The 18,855-nt window shown below is 34.3% G+C and overlaps 1 protein-coding gene across 3 annotated transcripts in view; it reads left to right on the plus strand.

Annotated features, from left to right (window-relative positions):
- The window catches only part of Rev3l (REV3 like, DNA directed polymerase zeta catalytic subunit), a 160,693-nt gene that overhangs the window by 96,871 nt on the left and 44,967 nt on the right, over positions 1-18,855 (plus strand). For all 3 annotated transcript variants that reach the window (XR_010048503.1, XM_063252366.1, XM_063252367.1), the window contains exons 10-16: positions 395-514; positions 1,464-1,701; positions 4,366-4,508; positions 5,018-9,161; positions 12,711-13,618; positions 16,822-16,904; positions 18,145-18,270. Coding sequence is in view for 2 of the 3 variants with exons in the window: in XM_063252366.1 (XP_063108436.1) it covers positions 395-514; positions 1,464-1,701; positions 4,366-4,508; positions 5,018-9,161; positions 12,711-13,618; positions 16,822-16,904; positions 18,145-18,270 (5,762 nt within the window). In the remaining variant the exon portion in view is untranslated. The remainder of the gene's footprint in view (positions 1-394; positions 515-1,463; positions 1,702-4,365; positions 4,509-5,017; positions 9,162-12,710; positions 13,619-16,821; positions 16,905-18,144; positions 18,271-18,855) is intronic.

Below are 18,855 nucleotides of genomic sequence, written 5' to 3' on the forward strand. Positions count from 1 at the left end.
TGTTTTTAGATAATGAATTGGAAGTTTTCTGAAAAATGTACAAATGGTAAAGAATTAATTTATCTTTGACATACAGAATAGTTTTTAGGTAACTGATATTTTTAATCAGAAAATAATTATACAGTAGGTAGAATAAAAAAAAATAGAGATTGTAACTATCTGGTGATCCATAGACTTGAAGTGGTTATGTGTGTTCTGTTTAACTTTTCACTGATTTTTGTAACTAGTTAGGTATTTCTGTGACTTTTTATGTTTTTGTTTAACATGTATTGCTAACTCTTCAAATTGTTAAATTGGTTCACTTTGTAATGCTTCCTAACTTATGCAAAGTCTAAGTGAAAACTTTTAGATTTAGGACATTGTGCTAAAGTTTTTGTGTTCTTTTCATCTTAAGCTGACATCACACATAAAGTGGGAGAAGCCCTTATTAATGAAGAAGCAATTTTGAACCTCATGGAAAATAGTCAGACGTTTCAGCCTTTGACTCAAAGATTGAGTGAGTCACCAATTTTCAGTAAGTAACAATGCCACCATATTTAGTATTTTGAGTAAGTGAAAATTGAGTTTTGTAAAGGGATACTTTTTTCTTTGACTTGAAGAAATTAATGTTTCATATTCTTTATACTTATTCTGAATGTTAACATGAAACCTTGCATTTAATTAGATAAATTTGTTTTTTGTTTTCTTTTTTTTTTTTTTTTTGTCTTTTTCTTTTTTATCGGTACTGGGGGTTGAACTCACGACTGCCCACTTGCAAGGCAGGTGCTTATGCCGCTGAGCTAAACCCCCAGTCCCCTTGTTTTTTGTTTTCATCATAGCTTTTTCTGATACAACCATAGGAGTTGCATACATCACATGCTTATGTTAAACATTTTGAGGAATTGCCAACTATATCATTTTATAGTTTGACCAGCAATGTTTGAGGGTTCCAGTTTTTTCACAGCCTTACCACCACATGATTATAATGTATCGTTTTTATTTTAGCACTTCTAGTATATGTGACATGGTTGTATAAATAATACTGATAACTGCTTTTTGAGCCTGTTTGTATTTTTGCATGTACAGATTTTCTTTGAGGTAAATAAAGCTTAAGTGAGGAATAAGAGCTTTATATTTCTGAAAATTTAAGGCACTTCTTTAGCATTAATTCATATTTTTTATGTTTTATATTTATTTTGAACACTTGTATCCTTGTTTTGTATAGTATGCTTCAGGCTTAAGTGTTTGGGTAGCTTGTTAAAATGCAGGTTCAGGGTCCTGCCTTAGCAATGGAAATGAGTTCTGAGTCTCTTCTTTTTAATAAGGTTACAAAATCACTAATAAAAATTTTCTTAGGATCACACTTTGATGAGTGAGCCACTTAATCAGCTGAGACTTTACACCAACTATATACTTTTAGTATATGCCAGCATCTGTGTTTTTGCAAATTTTGTTTGTTGGTGATTGCTTCACTTGTTTTATAGTGGACAGTAGTCCTGACGAGGCTCTTGTTCGTCTTCTTGCTGGATTGGAAAGTGATGGATATCAGGGGGAAAGAAATAGCAAACCAGCACCATGTCAGTCTTTTGGAGACACTAAAAATCCCCAAAACAGTGATGATGAAGAAAATGAACCACAGATTGAAAAAGAGGAAATGGAGCTTAGTATGGTGATGTCCCAGAGATGGGACAGCAATATTGAAGAACATTGTGCCCCAAAAAGGTAATATTTTTAGTTATTTTAATAACTTTGTTCTGTCATTGTCACTGGTTGTTAATCAGAAATTGTTTCTTGCTGTTGTTCATAATGTAAAGTCCTTGGGAACTAAATTGACTTCTTTGAAACCCTTTTAAGTTGTGGTTTGTTTTCATGGAGCATATATTTCATATTCCAAGTAAAGTGAAATTTTGCTACATTTAGAAAAATTACATGTTTCAGAAATAATCTACTCGAATAGGCTGTTTTAACATATGTGAGTAATAAATGAGGACAATTAAAGCTCCTCCTCATCTCAGAACTTGAACAAAAGAATGCCTTCTGTGAGGTACATTGATCTGGAGCTTAGCAACTATGTATAGTGTCAATTTGGAAGACAAGGAATGGCATTCAGGTATGAATAAACTATAGGAATTAAGCATTAAAAATGTAAAATACGTGAGTGTCTCAGAAGGAAACACTGGCATTCTGGTTTGTTACTCAGTATAAATAGTAAGGTGGCGCTGGAGTTTTCTAGGTCAGTGTGTGTGAGATTAGAATTCTGCCTTTGAGTGTTATATCTCTGGGTAGAAAAAATTAGGCTTCTGAGCCTGAGTGACTGTGCTTCCCCTTTAAATCTCTAACATCTGTGTTTGAAATTTTATATCCCAGAACCATTATTGAAAGGAAAAAAGAAGCTAATCTGTAAATTTGAAGTGTTTGTTTTTCTACTTAATAAATTGGAATAGAAGTCTCCAGATGTGATGTTTATTATTATGACATAGTGTCTCCTGCAATAGTACGGATAATTTATCCTGTGATTCTGTTCATGCTTGGTAATTGATTGGACAAATTCTAAAACCATGCCCCTTTTAACATGAGAAAACAAATCTAACATTTCATAAACATACATTAACAAGAAATTGAATAGTAGAAGCATAATGTCTAGAAAAGGAATTAATTTTACTCTATTAAATATTATATTCTTCCCTGTGAACCATAGTTTAAGATTATTAAGAAAGAGAAAACAAGAAAGAAAAACAGAAGGATCTGTGAACACTTATTTTTGAAGAATATTTGAATAGTGAATGGAGATAAACCATAGAACATGATAAATATGTTTATATATTTTGACGACTGTCCTGTGGAAGATGACAAAGATATGCTTCATATGTCTGCAGAAAACAAATGCAAAATCATATGCGGGAGTTGAATGGAGAGATTGTAATAGTGTGTTATTCAGCTTTCTCATCATTGTGGCAGAAAGTGAGAAAAACAAAGGAGGAAGATTTATGTTAGCTTACGGTTTCAGAGGTTCAGTATGTGGTAACTTGGCTCCATGGTTTATTGGGCCTATAATAAGACAGCTCATCATGGCAGAGAACTTGTGGTGAGACAGAGCTCCTTACTTTGTGGCAGGTATGAAGGAGAGAAGGAGAAAGAAGGGGAGGGTGGCTGGGCAGGTCATGCCCTCAGTGACTTACTTCCTCCTAGTAGGTACGACCTTCCAAAGTTCCTACCTCTCCCAGCACCCTGCCTGTTAAGCTATGAATCTCTCAGTGGATGAGGGTAAAACCTTCATAATTCAGTCATCTTCCACCTCCAAACACTGCTGTATTGGTGTCCAAACCAATGCATGAGCTTTGGAGGTCATTTCAGATCCACATCATAACATAAAAGAATAAAAGAATACAGTTACTATCAGTTAGAGTTGAAAAGAAATATTATTGAGTACTATAGGAATATTTTTACTAATAATTAGTAATTATATTGCCCCAGTATAACCTTTCCCTGATCAAAAGAAAATGTGATTAAAATAATAAGACCAAACTTCTTTGTAAGATAACTAGTCTCTTCCATGCGGATACAGAAAAATATTTTTTAAAGTGGTAACTATGGAAAGATAATCCTGTGAGAGAGCAAATCACTTTCTTACAGAATATAAAACAGATTGGCTCAGTACCTGTACTGCTATTTTTTGTCCACCCTGAATTGACTAGCCCTTCCTTCACCTTTTATATATTTTTCTTTTATTTCAGATTACAGTGTTTGTTTATTTATGGAAATGGCTTTAAGTATTCCAGCGAGGCACTTTTTAGAAATTACTGGGTTAGAGCCAGGAATATAGCTCAGTGGCACAAATACCCTTACCTGGCAAGTACAAGGTCTTCAGTTCAATTCCTGATACCCAAAAAGGAAAAAAATAAATTACTGAGTTCTCATTTGAGCTGTTATATGTGTGTATTTAAGGACAGGAAGAAAGAAAGGGACATTGTAAGGATGAGTATTACTAGACATGATAATCCAGGATATTGCACAGCTGTGAAAATAGAAATTGTTCCTTCTACTCACATAAGAGGTATTATAATGTCTATTTACAATAATTTGCAGATACCATAGTAAAACATGTTAATAAGGCAGATTACGTATGCCTTTCTTTTCTTTTCTTTTTTTTTTTTGTCTTTTTTGTCTTTTTCCTCTTTATCGGTACCAGGGATCGAACTGACGACTGTCTGCTTGCAAGGCAGGCGCTTATGCCGCTGAGGTAAATCCCCAGCCCCGCCTTTCTTTTTAAAGTTACATTTTCCAGATATCTTTTGTTGTTGTAAATGTTATGGTCAGATTAGATAAATTATTTGCATTTGAGATTTTCTTATAACATACTCACTAATAAATTCTAATATTTTCTAGGTCACTGTATAGAAATACTCACCGAAATTCAACTGAAGATGATGATTCATCTTCTGAAGAAGAAATGGAATGGAATGATAACAGTGTGCTTCTTACCAATCTTTCTATACCTCAGTTAGATGGAACTGCAGATGAAAATGGTGGTAAGTGAGTAAGTCTAAAGCAAGCATCTAGTTATTTAGAGCTTTAAAATATTGTGTATTTGAAAACTGTCACATTTCCTGAATAGTTCATTAAATAAGGTTGTTGTGATACTGTTACGTTTTGACCTTCCCCTGTTTTTCTTTTAAAAGAATGTAGATACAGACTTCATTTCTAAGAACACATGGCACTGTTAATCATCGACTTCCTGCTTTGTAAACTTTAATCAGTGTATTGTGTTAACATTTAAGTAATATTGGAAATTAAGAAATATGCTCAGCTTACTTGAAATAATTAAAGTACTACTTTATAAAAAGTTTTTAAAGTGATATGATTTTTCCCTTATTCCTCCAAAAGACGTTATATTGCCCCAATATAACCTTTCCCTGATCAAAAGAAAATGTGGTTAAAATAATAAGACCAAACTTCTTTGTAAGATAACTAGTCTCTTCCATGCGGATACAGAAAAATATTTTTTAAAGTGGTAATGAATTATTTTTTTCCATTCCAGATAATCCACTAAACAATGAAAATTCTAGAACACACTCCTCTGTAATTGCAACAAGCAAGCTATCTGTAAAACCCTCCATCTTTCATAAGGATGCTGCTACATTAGAACCCCCATCTTCTGCTAAGATTACCTTCCAGTGTAAACACACAAGTGCCCTTTCTTCCCATGTTTTGAACAAGGAAGATTTAGTTGATGACCATCCACAGCCAAACAATATAGAAAAAGGTTTAGATAATTCAGTCACTTCTTTTACAAATGAAAGCACTTACTCAGTGAAATCATTAAACTGTACTCTCCATTCAGAAAATTCTCATAAAGAAAGTAGTAAGAAAGACACCCTTCCAGTATCTTCCTGTGAAACTAGTATTTTTGATTATGAAGAAGATATTCCATCTGTTACAAGACAAGTACCAAGTAGAAAGTACACGAACATTAGAAAGATTGAAAAGGATGCCTCTTTTATACACATGAGCCGTCACACTATTGAGAATACATTGGGCAAAAACTCTTTCAGTTTTTCTAACTTAAGTCATTCAAAAACTAAGTTACCCTCTGATGGACATGAAAAAGGAAACAGCACAGCTCTAAATAGCTTATTTCCCTCATCGCTAACTGAAAATCGTGAATTGCTTTCATGCTCAGGAGAGAATAAAACTGTGGTGCATTCTCTTGATTGCATTACTGATGAGAGTGGACTAAATAAACTTAAAATTAGATATGAAGAATTTCAAGAACATAAAACGGAAAAGCCAAGTCTCAGCCAGCAAGCAGCACACTATATGTTCTTTCCTAGTGTTGTTCTTTCTAACTGTCTCAGTAGACCACAGAAATTATCTCCTGTAACATATAAACTACAACCTGCCAATAAACCATCCCGATTAAAATTGAATAAAAAGAAACTTGTGGGTCACCAGGAGGCTTCTACCAAAAGTAGTGAAATTGGATCCACAAAAGATAGTTGTTTACAAAATAATCCATATAATAGTAATCCTGAGAAGAATAATGTGTTGGCTGGTGATTTAAGTAAAGCCCCTTGTGGAGCTTTTGAAAACAAAACACCTACAGACAGTTTTTTAGACTGTCACTTTGGAGATGGAACCTTAGAAACTGAGCAGTCTTTTGGACTATATGGAAATAAATACACACTTAGAGCCAAACGCAAGGTAAATTATGAAACAGAGGACAGTGAGTCAAGTTTTGTAACACATAACTCAAAAATCAGCCTACCTCATCCCATGGAAATTGGTGAAAGTTTAGATGGAACTCTCAAATCTCGAAAACGAAGAAAAATGTCTAAAAAGCTACCCCCTGTCATTATAAAGTACATTATCATCAACAGGTTTAGAGGAAGGAAAAATATGCTTGTAAAACTAGGAAAAATAGACTCTAAAGAAAAACAAGTAATACTAACAGAAGAAAAAATGGAACTGTATAAGAAACTTGCACCTTTGAAAGATTTTTGGCCAAAAGTTCCTGATTCCCCTGCAACCAAATATCCCATTTATCCACTGACACCAAAGAAAAGTCACAGAAGAAAGTCAAAACATAAGTCTGCTAAGAAAAAAACTGGTAAGCAACAAAGGACAAGTAGTGAAAACATTAAAAGAACTTTATCTTTCAGAAAAAAGCGGGCACATGCTATTCTTTCTCTTCCCTCACCATCTTACAATGCTGAAACCGAAGACTGTGACTTGAATTATAGTGACGTTATGTCTAAACTAGGTTTTCTTTCTGAGAGAAGCACAAGTCCTATAAATTCTTCTCCACCTCGCTGCTGGTCTCCCACAGATCCAAAAGCTGAAGAAATTATGGCTGCTGCAGAAAAAGCATCAGTGCTTTTTAAGGGTCCTAATTCCTATAATAGTAAGACTGTTAACTCTCGTGTAGGAAAAAGTAACCGCTCAAGAGTACAAGTTAAGAAATCAAAAGCAAAGCATGTTAATCCCTCTGTAGTTACTAAGAAAAGAAACAAACGCAATCAGACAAATAAACTAATAGATGATGGAACAAAGAAACCAAGAGCAAAACAGAAACAAAAAACAAGTGAGAAAAATAAATCTAAAAAGCACGTAACAGCACTTAAGGATGAAAAAATAAAATCTCAGTCTGGTGCAGAAGTTAAATTTGTGTTGAAAAACCAGAATGTGTCTGAACCTACTAAAAGCTCTGGTAGCTCTCAAGTACTTCTTAAACAGAAAGAGGTGTCACAGACAGGCGCTCCTGCAGATCATCCCCTTTCTGTTCCTCAGCCCAGTGGAATCAGTGCACAACAGAAACTATCTGGCTGCTTTTCTTCTTACTTAGAAAGCAAGAAGTCTGCAGATTTGCAAACATTCCCTAGTTCACGAGATGATTTGCATTCATCTGTTGCTTGTGGTTCTATAGGATCTGGAATCTCAAAAATTAATATTCAAAGGTCTCATAATCAGAGTGCTATGTTTACTCTAAAAGAGTCAACCTTGATTCAAAAAAATATATTTGATCTTTCCAACCATTTGTCTCAGGTAGCGCAGAGTACACAGATATCGTCTAGTATAATGTCTCCGAAGATAGAAGAGAGTGCAAATTTACAAAAAAACTATTTGTCATCCATTGGAAAGTTAAATGAATTTCACAATTCCCTAGAATCAAAGCCAGACCAGGTCTGTACCCCTAATTTTTTACATTGCAAAGACAGTCAGCAACAGCTTGTGTGCAAGGCAGAACAATCAAAGCACAGTGAAACTTGTTCTTCAGGAAATGCAGCTTCAGAGGAAAGCCAAATGCCTAATAATTGCTTTGCAACTTCCTTAAGAAGTCCAATCAGACAAATAGCATGGGAGCAAAAACAAAGGGGCTTTATTTTAGATATGTCAAACTTTAAACCTGAAAAGGCAAAGCAGAGGTCACTGTCACAAGCAATTTCACAAACCAAAGCACTTTCTCAGTGTAAAAATCAAACTGTGTCAACACCTTCAGCATTTGTTGAAGGACAATCTGGACTGGCAGTTCTAAAGGAATTGTTACAAAAAAGACAGCAGAAGGCACAAAATGCAAACATTATGCAAGATTCATTAACTAGTAAACAACCACCAAACAAAATTATTTCTGGTTCCCTTGAACATAAAGCAAACAAACGGACACGAGCAGTAACATCTCCAAGAAAACCTCGAACTCCAAGAAGTACAAAACCTAAAGAAAAAACTCCCAAAGTTTTAAAAATAGACTCTTCAAATATACAGAATTCTGTCCAGCTGGATAATTCCCTATCAGATGATAGTCCCATCTTTTTTTCAGATCCAGGTTTTGAAAGTTGTTACTCGCTTGAAGATAGTTTGTCTCCTGAACATAATTATACTTTTGATATTAACACAATAGGACAGACTGGATTTTGTAGTTTTTATTCTGGGAGTCAGTTTGTCCCAGCTGATCAGAATTTGCCTCAGAAGTTCTTAAGTGATGCTGCTCAGGACCTTTTTCCAGGACAAGCTATAGAAAAACATGAGTTTTTAAGTCACGACAACCAGAAGTGTGACGATAAGCATCATGTCTCAGACTCAACCTCCTGGATTAGATCTAGTCCAGAACTTTTTGAGAAATCATCTATAGATGGCAGTGAAAATCATTGCCACCACCAATGGAAAAATAGCTTTCATTCTATCACTACTCGATCTAGTTCAATAATGGATTCTTTCTGTGTCCAGCAAGCAGAGGACTGTTTGAATGAAAAATCCAGATTGAGTAGGAGTTCACTAAGCAAAGAAGTGTTTCTTAGCCTCTCACAGCCAAGCAGTTCAGACTGGATTCAAGGACACACCAGAAAAGAAATGGGACAGTCTCTTGATTCAGTAAATACCTCTTTTACCACAGTACTTTCCTCTCCTGATGGTGAACTTGTGGATGCAGCATCTGAAGACTTAGAATTGTATGTTTCAAGAAATAATATGTTGTCACCAACTCCTGATAGTTCACCAAGGTCTGCCAGCTCTCCTTTACAATCAAAAAATGGCATTTTTACCCCTCGAGCTGCTCACATTCTGAAACCACTTATGTCCCCACCAAGTAGGGATGAAATTGTGGCAACTTTATTGGATCATGATCTTTCAGAAACTATCTACCAGGAACCATTTTGCAGTAATCCTTCTGATGTGCCAGAAAAACCCAGGTAATTATTATAATATTTAATCCCTGATTGCTAGTTTTCTGTCTGTGATACTATATTTGTAAGCATCATTGTGAAAGCTATTTGTAATTATAGACTTAATAAGAAAATTCACAAACTTATTATACCTGAATGAATTTGAGTTGATGTTTATATTGGGCATGGGTCTGTTGTTACTTAACAGTGTATCTCTCCTAAGGATTAGAGGAACAGAAATATTGCAGTGATTGTGTTTATTTTTTTAAGATGTTGGGGTCAAACCCAAGTCTTCACACTTGTTAGGTAAGCACTCTACCTATCACTGAGTTGTCTCTCACAATGGTCATTTTTAAATTGATGTCTTTTAAAAATGTCAAACTTTCATGCTGCTTAAAAAGAACTTCATTTTTTAAAGGATGTTTACCATGAATATGTTGGTCAGGCTCCATTACTGTAACAAGTGGTGAAGAGAAAAGGTTTCTTTTCATTCACAGTTTCAGTGTTCCAGTCCATGACAGTTCACCTCATTGCTTTGGGGCTTTGGGGCTTTGGGGCTGTGAGGCAGCAACACATTCTGGCAGCACGTGTGGCTGAGCAAGGCTGCCTGCCCCAGAAGAGAGAAGCAGCAGCTGGAGCCCTGAAATACTGCTTACGGGTGCACTCTTGGTGTCTTAGTCCTACTCAGCTCCACTTCTTAAAGTTTCTGCTAGCTACGAGTGATACTAAGCTGGGCTCCAGGACTCTAACATGAGTCTTTTGGAGACACTCAAGATCCAAACCACAGCAATGAGCCATATGTATGTTTTAAGTATTCTTTTATAGTAAATGGAAATTTTAAAAGTGTTTCTATCATACATATGTTTTAAGTATTCTATTACAGTAAATGAAGATTTTTTTAAGGTCTTTATTTTATTAAAGTGACTTTCTTTCCAAGTGGTTTCAGCATCTTCAGTCTTACTATAAATGTGTTAGTTTGTGTAGTCCTTAAGGGTATTACTGGGCTTTGGGCCCTCCTTGTCTATTTTTTTTTTTAAGACTCTGTTCATGTAAGCGATACTGCAAATAATAGATTGGGAATTATTGTACTGATTTATCAGCATTTGAATAGTCATCCTGTACCACCTTCATCACCAAGTTAAGTCATACCTTGTAGGCACTAAATTATAGAGAACATGACTTAATCGAAGAGATTTAAGTGATAATTCTTGTTCTACCCTAATAGTTATGATCCTATGTACTTTAACCATTTGCAGAAAGAGCCCATTCATTTCAGAAGTAGGAAAAAAAAGGGAGGGCTTATAAAGCAGGCCCTACTTAAATTATTGAAAGAATTATGAAGAGCCAATTGAAGTAAAGGCCACAAAATTCTCTCCTGTGATGACTTGAAATGAAGGATGGAAACACTCCCTTCTCTTCCCAACAGAACTGGATAGTTTAGTTTTCCTTAATAGTCACATAAGGCACTTGTTTATTTTACTGCTAGAGCATATGAATACCTGTTCATTACATGTCAATTTTTATTTTAGGAACTTTGACTTTATTAGTAGTGATTATAGTATATTTTTCCATCTCCGTTTTGTATCTCAGCCTTCTAAGTGGTTTGAATTTTTAGTGACCAAACTTACTTATGATAGTCATTAACTTTTTATTACTATTAGTTTTTATTTTCCAACTTTGATACTTGTTCTGTAGCAAAAATAAAAGAATAATAATCATTTTTGAAACAATGTTTTAATAAAAAAATCAATGTAGAAAAAAAAGATTAAAAAAAGAAATTGCATCACTTCTTTACCTAGTGGTAGCCACTGTGATATTTTGATATTTTCTTGCTTTATAAAATGTACAGTTTTAAGCCGGGCATGGTAGCTTATGCCTGTAATCCCAGCACTTGGCGGGGCTGAGACAGGAGGATAGTTGTGAGTTTGAGACCAACCTGGGCTACAAAGTAAGCTCAAGGTCAGTCTGAACAGCATTGTGAGACCCTGTCTTTAAAAAAAAAAAAAAAAAAAAAAAAAAAAAAAAAAACAAAGTACAGTTTTTAGTTTACAAAATATGATTTATGTAAAGTATTGCAATCCCAATTTATTCATTCAATGAGTTTCTTAATACATTTAATGGCAGCCTAATATTGCCATTTATATATTGGTGGGCATAAAGGTCATTTTCTGTATTGCCTGTATAGATTTGTAAGTACTATTTTCTTTATTAAAGCATTTCTTATATTTTGGAGCTTTTCTTTTATCATCCAAGAAGTAGGACTCCTGAAAAATTAGAAACTTTTTATGCATGTTATGAAATTTTGCCATGCTACTGACAATGTAAAAGAAAACTGAATTTGCCATATCTTATCAAAGCTTTTTATTCTTGACTTCACTATGACCTATGTATTGTTAGCATTAGGGCTGGGTATGGTCACATGATACATGTACTAACTACTTCAAAGGCAGTAATTCTGTTTCTAACTTGTCACATAACTGCAAAGCAGGTACAGAAAAAAAATTATGTGCTGGGTACAGTGTTGACTAGTAGAGAATGAAATTTTGCCATATAAAAGGAACAGGAACTGTGGCAACACTGGATGCTTCTTCTTTTCTCCAAAGCAGAAAACATGAATATAGCAAGTTGAGTTTCATGTAGAGATCAGGACTTTTGAAGAGTCTTGCTGTAAGAGAAGTGACTGAAAAAAACTGTCTTCATACCCATAAGAGAGTTATCATGAGGAAGAAAGAGTAGGCTTATTTTATATAGTTGAAATAGTGCTTGTAGATTACAGAAAAAATATTATGTGATATTTATAGGTATTGGAAACTAAACCAGGTCATTTAAATTACTGATTCTTCACATATGTACATATAAATACATTGTTAGCATTTAAGCTATACATTTTGTGGGTTCTGCCAACTTCTGAGTCCTTATGTTAAAACTTACTTAAAAGAAGAAAAAATTATGGTAGTTTACTTCAGTTAATGCGTAGTTGATTTTTAGTGCTAGGCATTGATCTTAGGATCTCACACATACTAACTACAAACTCTGTAGACTGCCAGCAGGGTGATTTTTTTTTTTTTTTCAGTTATTGAGAGAATTTGAAGGATATAAAGACCTGTTTGAATTGACTGGTTTTCCTGATAAATATAGAAAGAAATTATTGGTAAAATCCTGAAGATATAGACACTGAATTATAAATTGCTCCCTCATTTTTATCCATGTGTCTTAACAGAGGAAAGTTAAAATGAGAAAAAGTGAGGAAAGTCTAATGAGCTTGCCTTACCTCCTTGAAGGAAGGAAGGTTTCATGAGGAACTAAAACAAATAAAATGTATCTTCTGTGTTGTGTATTGGTGATACTTTACAAAGACAATTTGTTAGTCATACAGCTTTGAGGAAAAGTGTGCTGGAGCTAAACATAGAGTGTTTCTAGCTACAATGAAAGAGCGGGTGATAGGGTGATAAGAAAGAGATGGATGTAGTTAAGATCCCAGAAGAGACTTTACAAACATCTCTTTGATGGGAAATTAAATCTTTCAGTAATTGTTCTTTGAGACAAAGCAATTATTCTGAAATGTGTTGTTTATAGGGAGATTGGTGGACGGCTCCTCATGGTAGAAACTCGGCTTCCAAATGATCTGGCTGAGTTTGAGGGAGACTTTTCCTTGGAAGGACTTCGTCTGTGGAAAACAGCATTCTCAGCAATGACTCAGAATCCAAGACCAGGGTCACCTATTCGTAATGGCCAATCATTTGTCCATAAAGGATTGACTAACAACCATAAAATGGTTGAAGATAAAAAAATCGTGATTATGCCTTGCAAATGTGCCCCAAGTCGACAACTGGTTCAAGCATGGCTTCAAGCCAAAGAAGAATATGAGCGTTCTAAGAAACTGCCTAAAATTGAACCAACTGGAATTTTAGAAGCTGTTGAGATTTTCAGCCCTTTAGCCAACCCTGATGACAAACCTATAGTGCCTCCACAAATGAATGAAAGCCCACATATACTTCCTACTACAGCACATACCAAGGAAGATGTTGATAATTCTCATATTGCTTTACAAGCACCAACCACAAGATATAGTCAAACTTCAAGTAAAAGCCACCTGCTGCTGCCAGTTGCTTCTGCAAGTGATCCTGAGAAAGATGAAGGTGATGATAATAACTGTTATGTTAGTTACAGCTCCCCCGAATCTCCAGTAATTCCTCCTTGGCAACAAGCAACATCCCCAGATTCCAAAACGTTAAATAGAGATGACGGACCTTCATCACCAATAGAGAAGCTATGTTCCTTGGCTGTTGAGAACTTCTTAAAGCCAGTAAGAGATGATATACAGAAAAGCCCCTGCAGTGAGACTGGGGAGTCTCTAGTCATCTCTCCAGTTAGGGGAAGAACTGGGAAATGTGAATCACTTTGCCTTCATAGTACACCAATTGTACAGAGAAAACTTATGGAAAGGCTTCCTGAAGTAACTAGCGTTAGCCCTTTATCAACAGGTAAGCATCAATAATGGAAAGGCTTTAAAAATGGTCTTTAAAGATAGAAATGAAACCACCAAGCTTGGGACAGTGGCTCATGCCTGTAATCCAGCTACTCCAGAGGAAGGGTGATCACAAATTTGAGGTCATCCTGAGCAACTAAAAACCATACTTCAGAATTTAAAAAGAGCTGGGAACGTAACTCAGTGGTAAGGTACTTACCTACCATGTAAATCCCTGTTTTCAATCCTCAGTGATACTAAAAAAAAGGGGGAGGGGGGAATGTTGGTGTGTGCCTGTAAATCAGATTTTTAAAAGAAACTGTAGCTCAGCAAATAAGAGATAATCATAAATAAGATGAACGTTCATCTTTGTGCTGTAAAATCTGTTTCCATCCTATCTTCCTATCTTGGAGTGAAATACTGTGCAGGCGCTCTCAGAAATCTGTCTTCTCAACTTGATTTTCCATGTTGGCTTTTTTACATATACCCAAATTTCTTTTGCCTTTTAAATAGAATCAAAATCACAAGATTTTTCTTGACCTTATGTCTCCAACCAGTATCTGTGCTTTCTTTTCCCCTTCAAAGCCAAATTTCTTATTTTGCTAACTTTGACAGCTTCCTTAGTTTACCTCCTGTCAATTACTTTTCTTGATGCTGAGACAAAAACCCAACACCTAAAGTTAAAGGAGGGAAGGCTTATTGTAGCTCACGGTTTGTAGAGGTTGCAGTCCATAATGGGCTGGCTCCATGGCAGAGGGGCATTGTAGCGGAGAAACAGTTCATGGCAGGCAGAAGACACCAGAGCAGTGAAGTAGAGAACAGCAAGGAATGAGCAACAAGCAACAGTCTTCTGACCTTTACCCATTCTACCTGCACTGGTAACACTGACACCCTTAATCCTAGAATTGTACTGTGAATCCCAGCATTACATCCTCTAGATCCAGCCACTTACGCAAAGCCTGACCTGTGACCATAAGGGGCTTTAGGAGGACATTTAGACACAAGCCATCAACTCACCGAACTTCTGTTCCCATCATTTCACTATGCTGACTTCTATAAAGACTCAATAAACTTCATTCTGCTAAGGCTAATGGATGTATTTTCATTATCACATGCCTTCTAAGCCATTGTTCTGCCAATCTCATCTTTCTTCTTAAAGCTTCTCCTGTAGACTTCCCTCCCACTTTCCTGTTGCTTCCTGCTGGCTTTCATTTGAACCTTTCTACTATTCTCTGTTACTGCCTAAATTGTTGGCATTTAGTAAGGCTTAACCTTAAGTTTTCATTATTCTGCTTTTGCCTGTGTTTTCTAGTTCCTTTCCACAGGATTAATACTAGTAACTCAGATATTTTATGTTTGCATTTCTTTTAAGAACTGTCTTAAGCTGCAAAACACTATCCAACTTCCCATTTGGCATTTCTACTTGAGTAGTTACAAGTACATAATCAGTATTTTTTAAACTAATTCTCAGTTTCATTGTACATGTTAACCACTACCTAACCAACACCCTCATATGCACAGCACACACACACACACACACACACACACACACGCCCATATATAGAAACCCATCTGGTCTTCTCTCAGTTCTTAATAACAACACTGTCTATCAGTCAGCTACACAAATAAGAAAAAAAACTTAATTTAGTATCTACTTCATTAGTTCAATAACCACTTAGTGTTTTCCAACCTATTACCATTCCATTCACATGTTTGTTTCCTACATAACCCAAATAAGTCTACTTCTTTATACCTTGTTATCACAACATTAGACTGAGCCATCATCATTTGCTTTGACTTCATTTTTAGCCTTTGGGCCTATGTTTAGCAGTTTCCCATTTCTTTTGCCTGATATTTTGGGAAGATCTCCAATCTATTCCTAGTTAATTATTACTTTTTGGTTTGCTGCTTAAAGTCTTATCCTAAGTAAAAATTCCCATTTATATTCTTCCTTTGTTGTAGGTACTCAGTTGTAATCTCCCTTTACCCAATTCCAATTACAACAATGTCAGTTACTCACAGATGACTCAGTCCAAAATTAATAAGTGGAAAATTTTACAAATAAGCAGTTCATAAATTTTATTTTTATTTATTTATTTATTTATTTATTTATTTATTTATTTATTTGTCGGTACCGGGGATCGAACTCACGACCGCCTGCTTGCAAGGCAGGTGCTTATGCCGCTAAGCTAAATTCCCAGCCCAATTCATAAATTTTAAATGGTGCACCATTCTCAGTGGCATAATGAACTATCACACTTTCTTCTTGGGTGTGGCTCATGCCTTTCTCCAGCATATCCATACTATTATATACGCTGCCTTCTCGGTAGTCACAAACTTAGTTATTAGATCAGCTGTTTTGGAATTGTAACCCTTCACAAGTTTCAAGTAATCCTGATTTTACTTTATAGTGACCCCAAAGGTCTAGGGTTGTGATGCTGGGAATTCGTACAAACCAATAAGGCATTGTTAAGTGCTTTCTATAAAAAGGCGAAGGGTAACAGGATATTTTGAGAAAGAGACAACATTCCCGTAACTTTTATTACAGTATGTTAGAATTGTTCTATTTTAACTATCAGCTATATTAATCTCTTACTGTGCCTAATTTATAAACTGAGATTTATGATAGGTATGTATAGGGGGAAAAAACCATAGTATATACAGTATAGTATTCAGCACTGTTCAAGGTTTCAAGAAACACTGAGGGCCTAGGAAGGTATGTTTCACAGATGTATTATAAGGGAATGATACAGTTTTATTCTCTGCAAATACAGTGAAGTTCTGATTCTGTTGTAGCCCTCATGAGGGAAAGACAATGTCTTTTCCTCATAAATATTTGATAAGTGAATAGATGGATTAAGTGAGTCCCACAGATACGCATAAAATGCAGTAAGAAAAGTTAAGTGTTTTTATTTAAAAATACAAAATTTTAAAAGGAGTCCAGATATATACAGGTACAAATTCTCTGTGATGAATATGATCATTATATATATATCTAAATTGTACCAGTAAACTTAATAAAAGTACAAAATTTTAAAGTTAATTTGGTGGACACAGGAGGTGTGAATTAGTTTTATTTTTTTAAATTGTGAAGTCTTTGGAGGAGTTTCTAGGATAATATTCACAAATGGTACCTAAGTATTTGAAACAGGAAATTGTTTTAAAACAGAAGCAGGTAATTTTGTTGTATAAGTTAAAAAAATGAAATTTCTTTTTCAGAACCAAAAACCCAGAAGTTAAATAATAAGAAAGGAAGTAATACTGACACTCTTAGAAGAGTACTGTTAACTACACAAACAAAGGTAACTATATTAAGCATATTTACAGATCAGTGGTGATCCAGTCTTATATTTAGATTTTGGTTGATAACATTGTCTCAATTTAAAAATTTTTATTAGTTATATTTTTGCATCATTATTTACATATCTTTTGAGACAACAAGAAATTGCCTAATTTTTTTAGTTTTTTTGTTGTTGTTGGGATCTAAGAGATTCTTATATGTAAATACAAATATTACAGAGAAAGTGAATATGATAGCCAAAATGTGGATTATGAGGATACAAATACATTAACTGATTACTGGCAAAATCAGAACAATCCAATGACAGCAGAGCTCAAGTAAGTGATTTTTGATCCCACCAAGATACATATCCTTTTTCTTGGTTTATTATTTTTTCTAAAATAATAACTTAAATTTTTTCAATTTACTTTAATAAGTAGCAAAGGAGAGCAACATTATTTACTACTGATCTGAAAAGTTATAAATGTCTTTATCAGATATAAAAATATGATACTTATGTATCGTCATGTGAAGAAGTATTTGTTGTACATGTATCCTTCAATATATATGATGAAAATCATTTTCATATTGGCCACTTCCCATAAACGTCATTAGTTTTATAAGGTGTACTTTAGTATTTATATTTTGAAGTTATGGCTTTTAAATTTACACTTTAAAGTTTACTGAATTATAAACTATATGTTTTAAGAGCAGCTACCCAGTGGGTTATAAATATAAATCAACATTTTAGGGAAAACAGTTAACGGAATTACAAAACAAAAAAATTTTAAGAAATGAAAAAATTCTGATTTTTTAAATGTTTGAAAATTACTTAGAATATTTTCTTTAATTCAGCTTTTAGAGACTTATAGTATTAGAGATAAATACAAAATTAGAATTTCAAATCTCTGATAGGCTTCAGTCAGTATAATTGCAAATACATTAATTATTTGCTTATATTGTTTTCAAGAAAGGTCAAGATAAATAATATCCCTGTCAGCCTTCTACAAGTGTTAGTTATTTTAGTATTTGGGGCTTATAACTCAAAAATCAAATTTTGGCTTGGTTACAGATACTTCTGTATCAGATACTTCTACATTTATCCAGTTACTAGAATGAAAATAATACTAACAAAAGTTTTTTTCTTAGATGTAAAGAGATATGTTTATAATTTATTATTAAAAGCATATTATCTAAGAGAAATAATCAAAAGAAAGAAAACGATTGCTCATTTATTTTTTTCTGGCTATTTTTTTTAATAGAATCAATTTGCAACTGTAAATACCCCAAAGAAAGAAACTTCTCAGATTGATGGACCATCTCTAAACAATACTTATGGTTTCAAAGTCAGCATACAAAACTTACAGGAGGCAAAAGCTTTACATGAGGTAAAACTGTGACAGCAAGAACACATATAGTATGTTTAACTATTAGGTTTTATTCTGGAAAGCAAGTATGGAAAGTTTTTAATGAAACAGGTGTAGTGAATTCTATCCTTGTAGATCTTCGTTTTGTTCTTTTTATTTTACTTTATATAATACTGTATAGAAAAACCTTTAAGTTGTACATTAGTTGCTGAGACTGGTATCACAACTTTGACAGATCTAATAACTGAAGTTTAGTTTATAGTGGCTAAAACTATAAAAAAATTTGAAATATTAAAATTATATATTAGAAAATCTATTTTTTATTTGAGATTACTATAGTAGGATGTTCTGTCACATCTCAAATGTGATATTTACTGGTATTTCTGTTTGATTGGCTCAGTAAATTAGAAGTTGATACAAAAGGTGATGATTTATTCAGATAATCTTTATAACCTATTTACTTTCATATTACAAACTATTTGCTAAAGGCTAGAACACCGTCTCACAAAAACGTTCATCATAGTATGGATTGGAAAGAATATGTGAGTACTATAAATTTATCCGTATCACAGAAAACAGTGCAAAGCACAATCCAATTATTAATAA

Source organism: Cavia porcellus, unplaced genomic scaffold, assembly GCF_034190915.1.
Source record: "Cavia porcellus strain 051 isolate PalLab524CR breed Dunkin Hartley unplaced genomic scaffold, mCavPor4.1 scaffold_7, whole genome shotgun sequence".
Classification (NCBI taxonomy): Eukaryota; Metazoa; Chordata; class Mammalia; order Rodentia; family Caviidae; genus Cavia; species Cavia porcellus.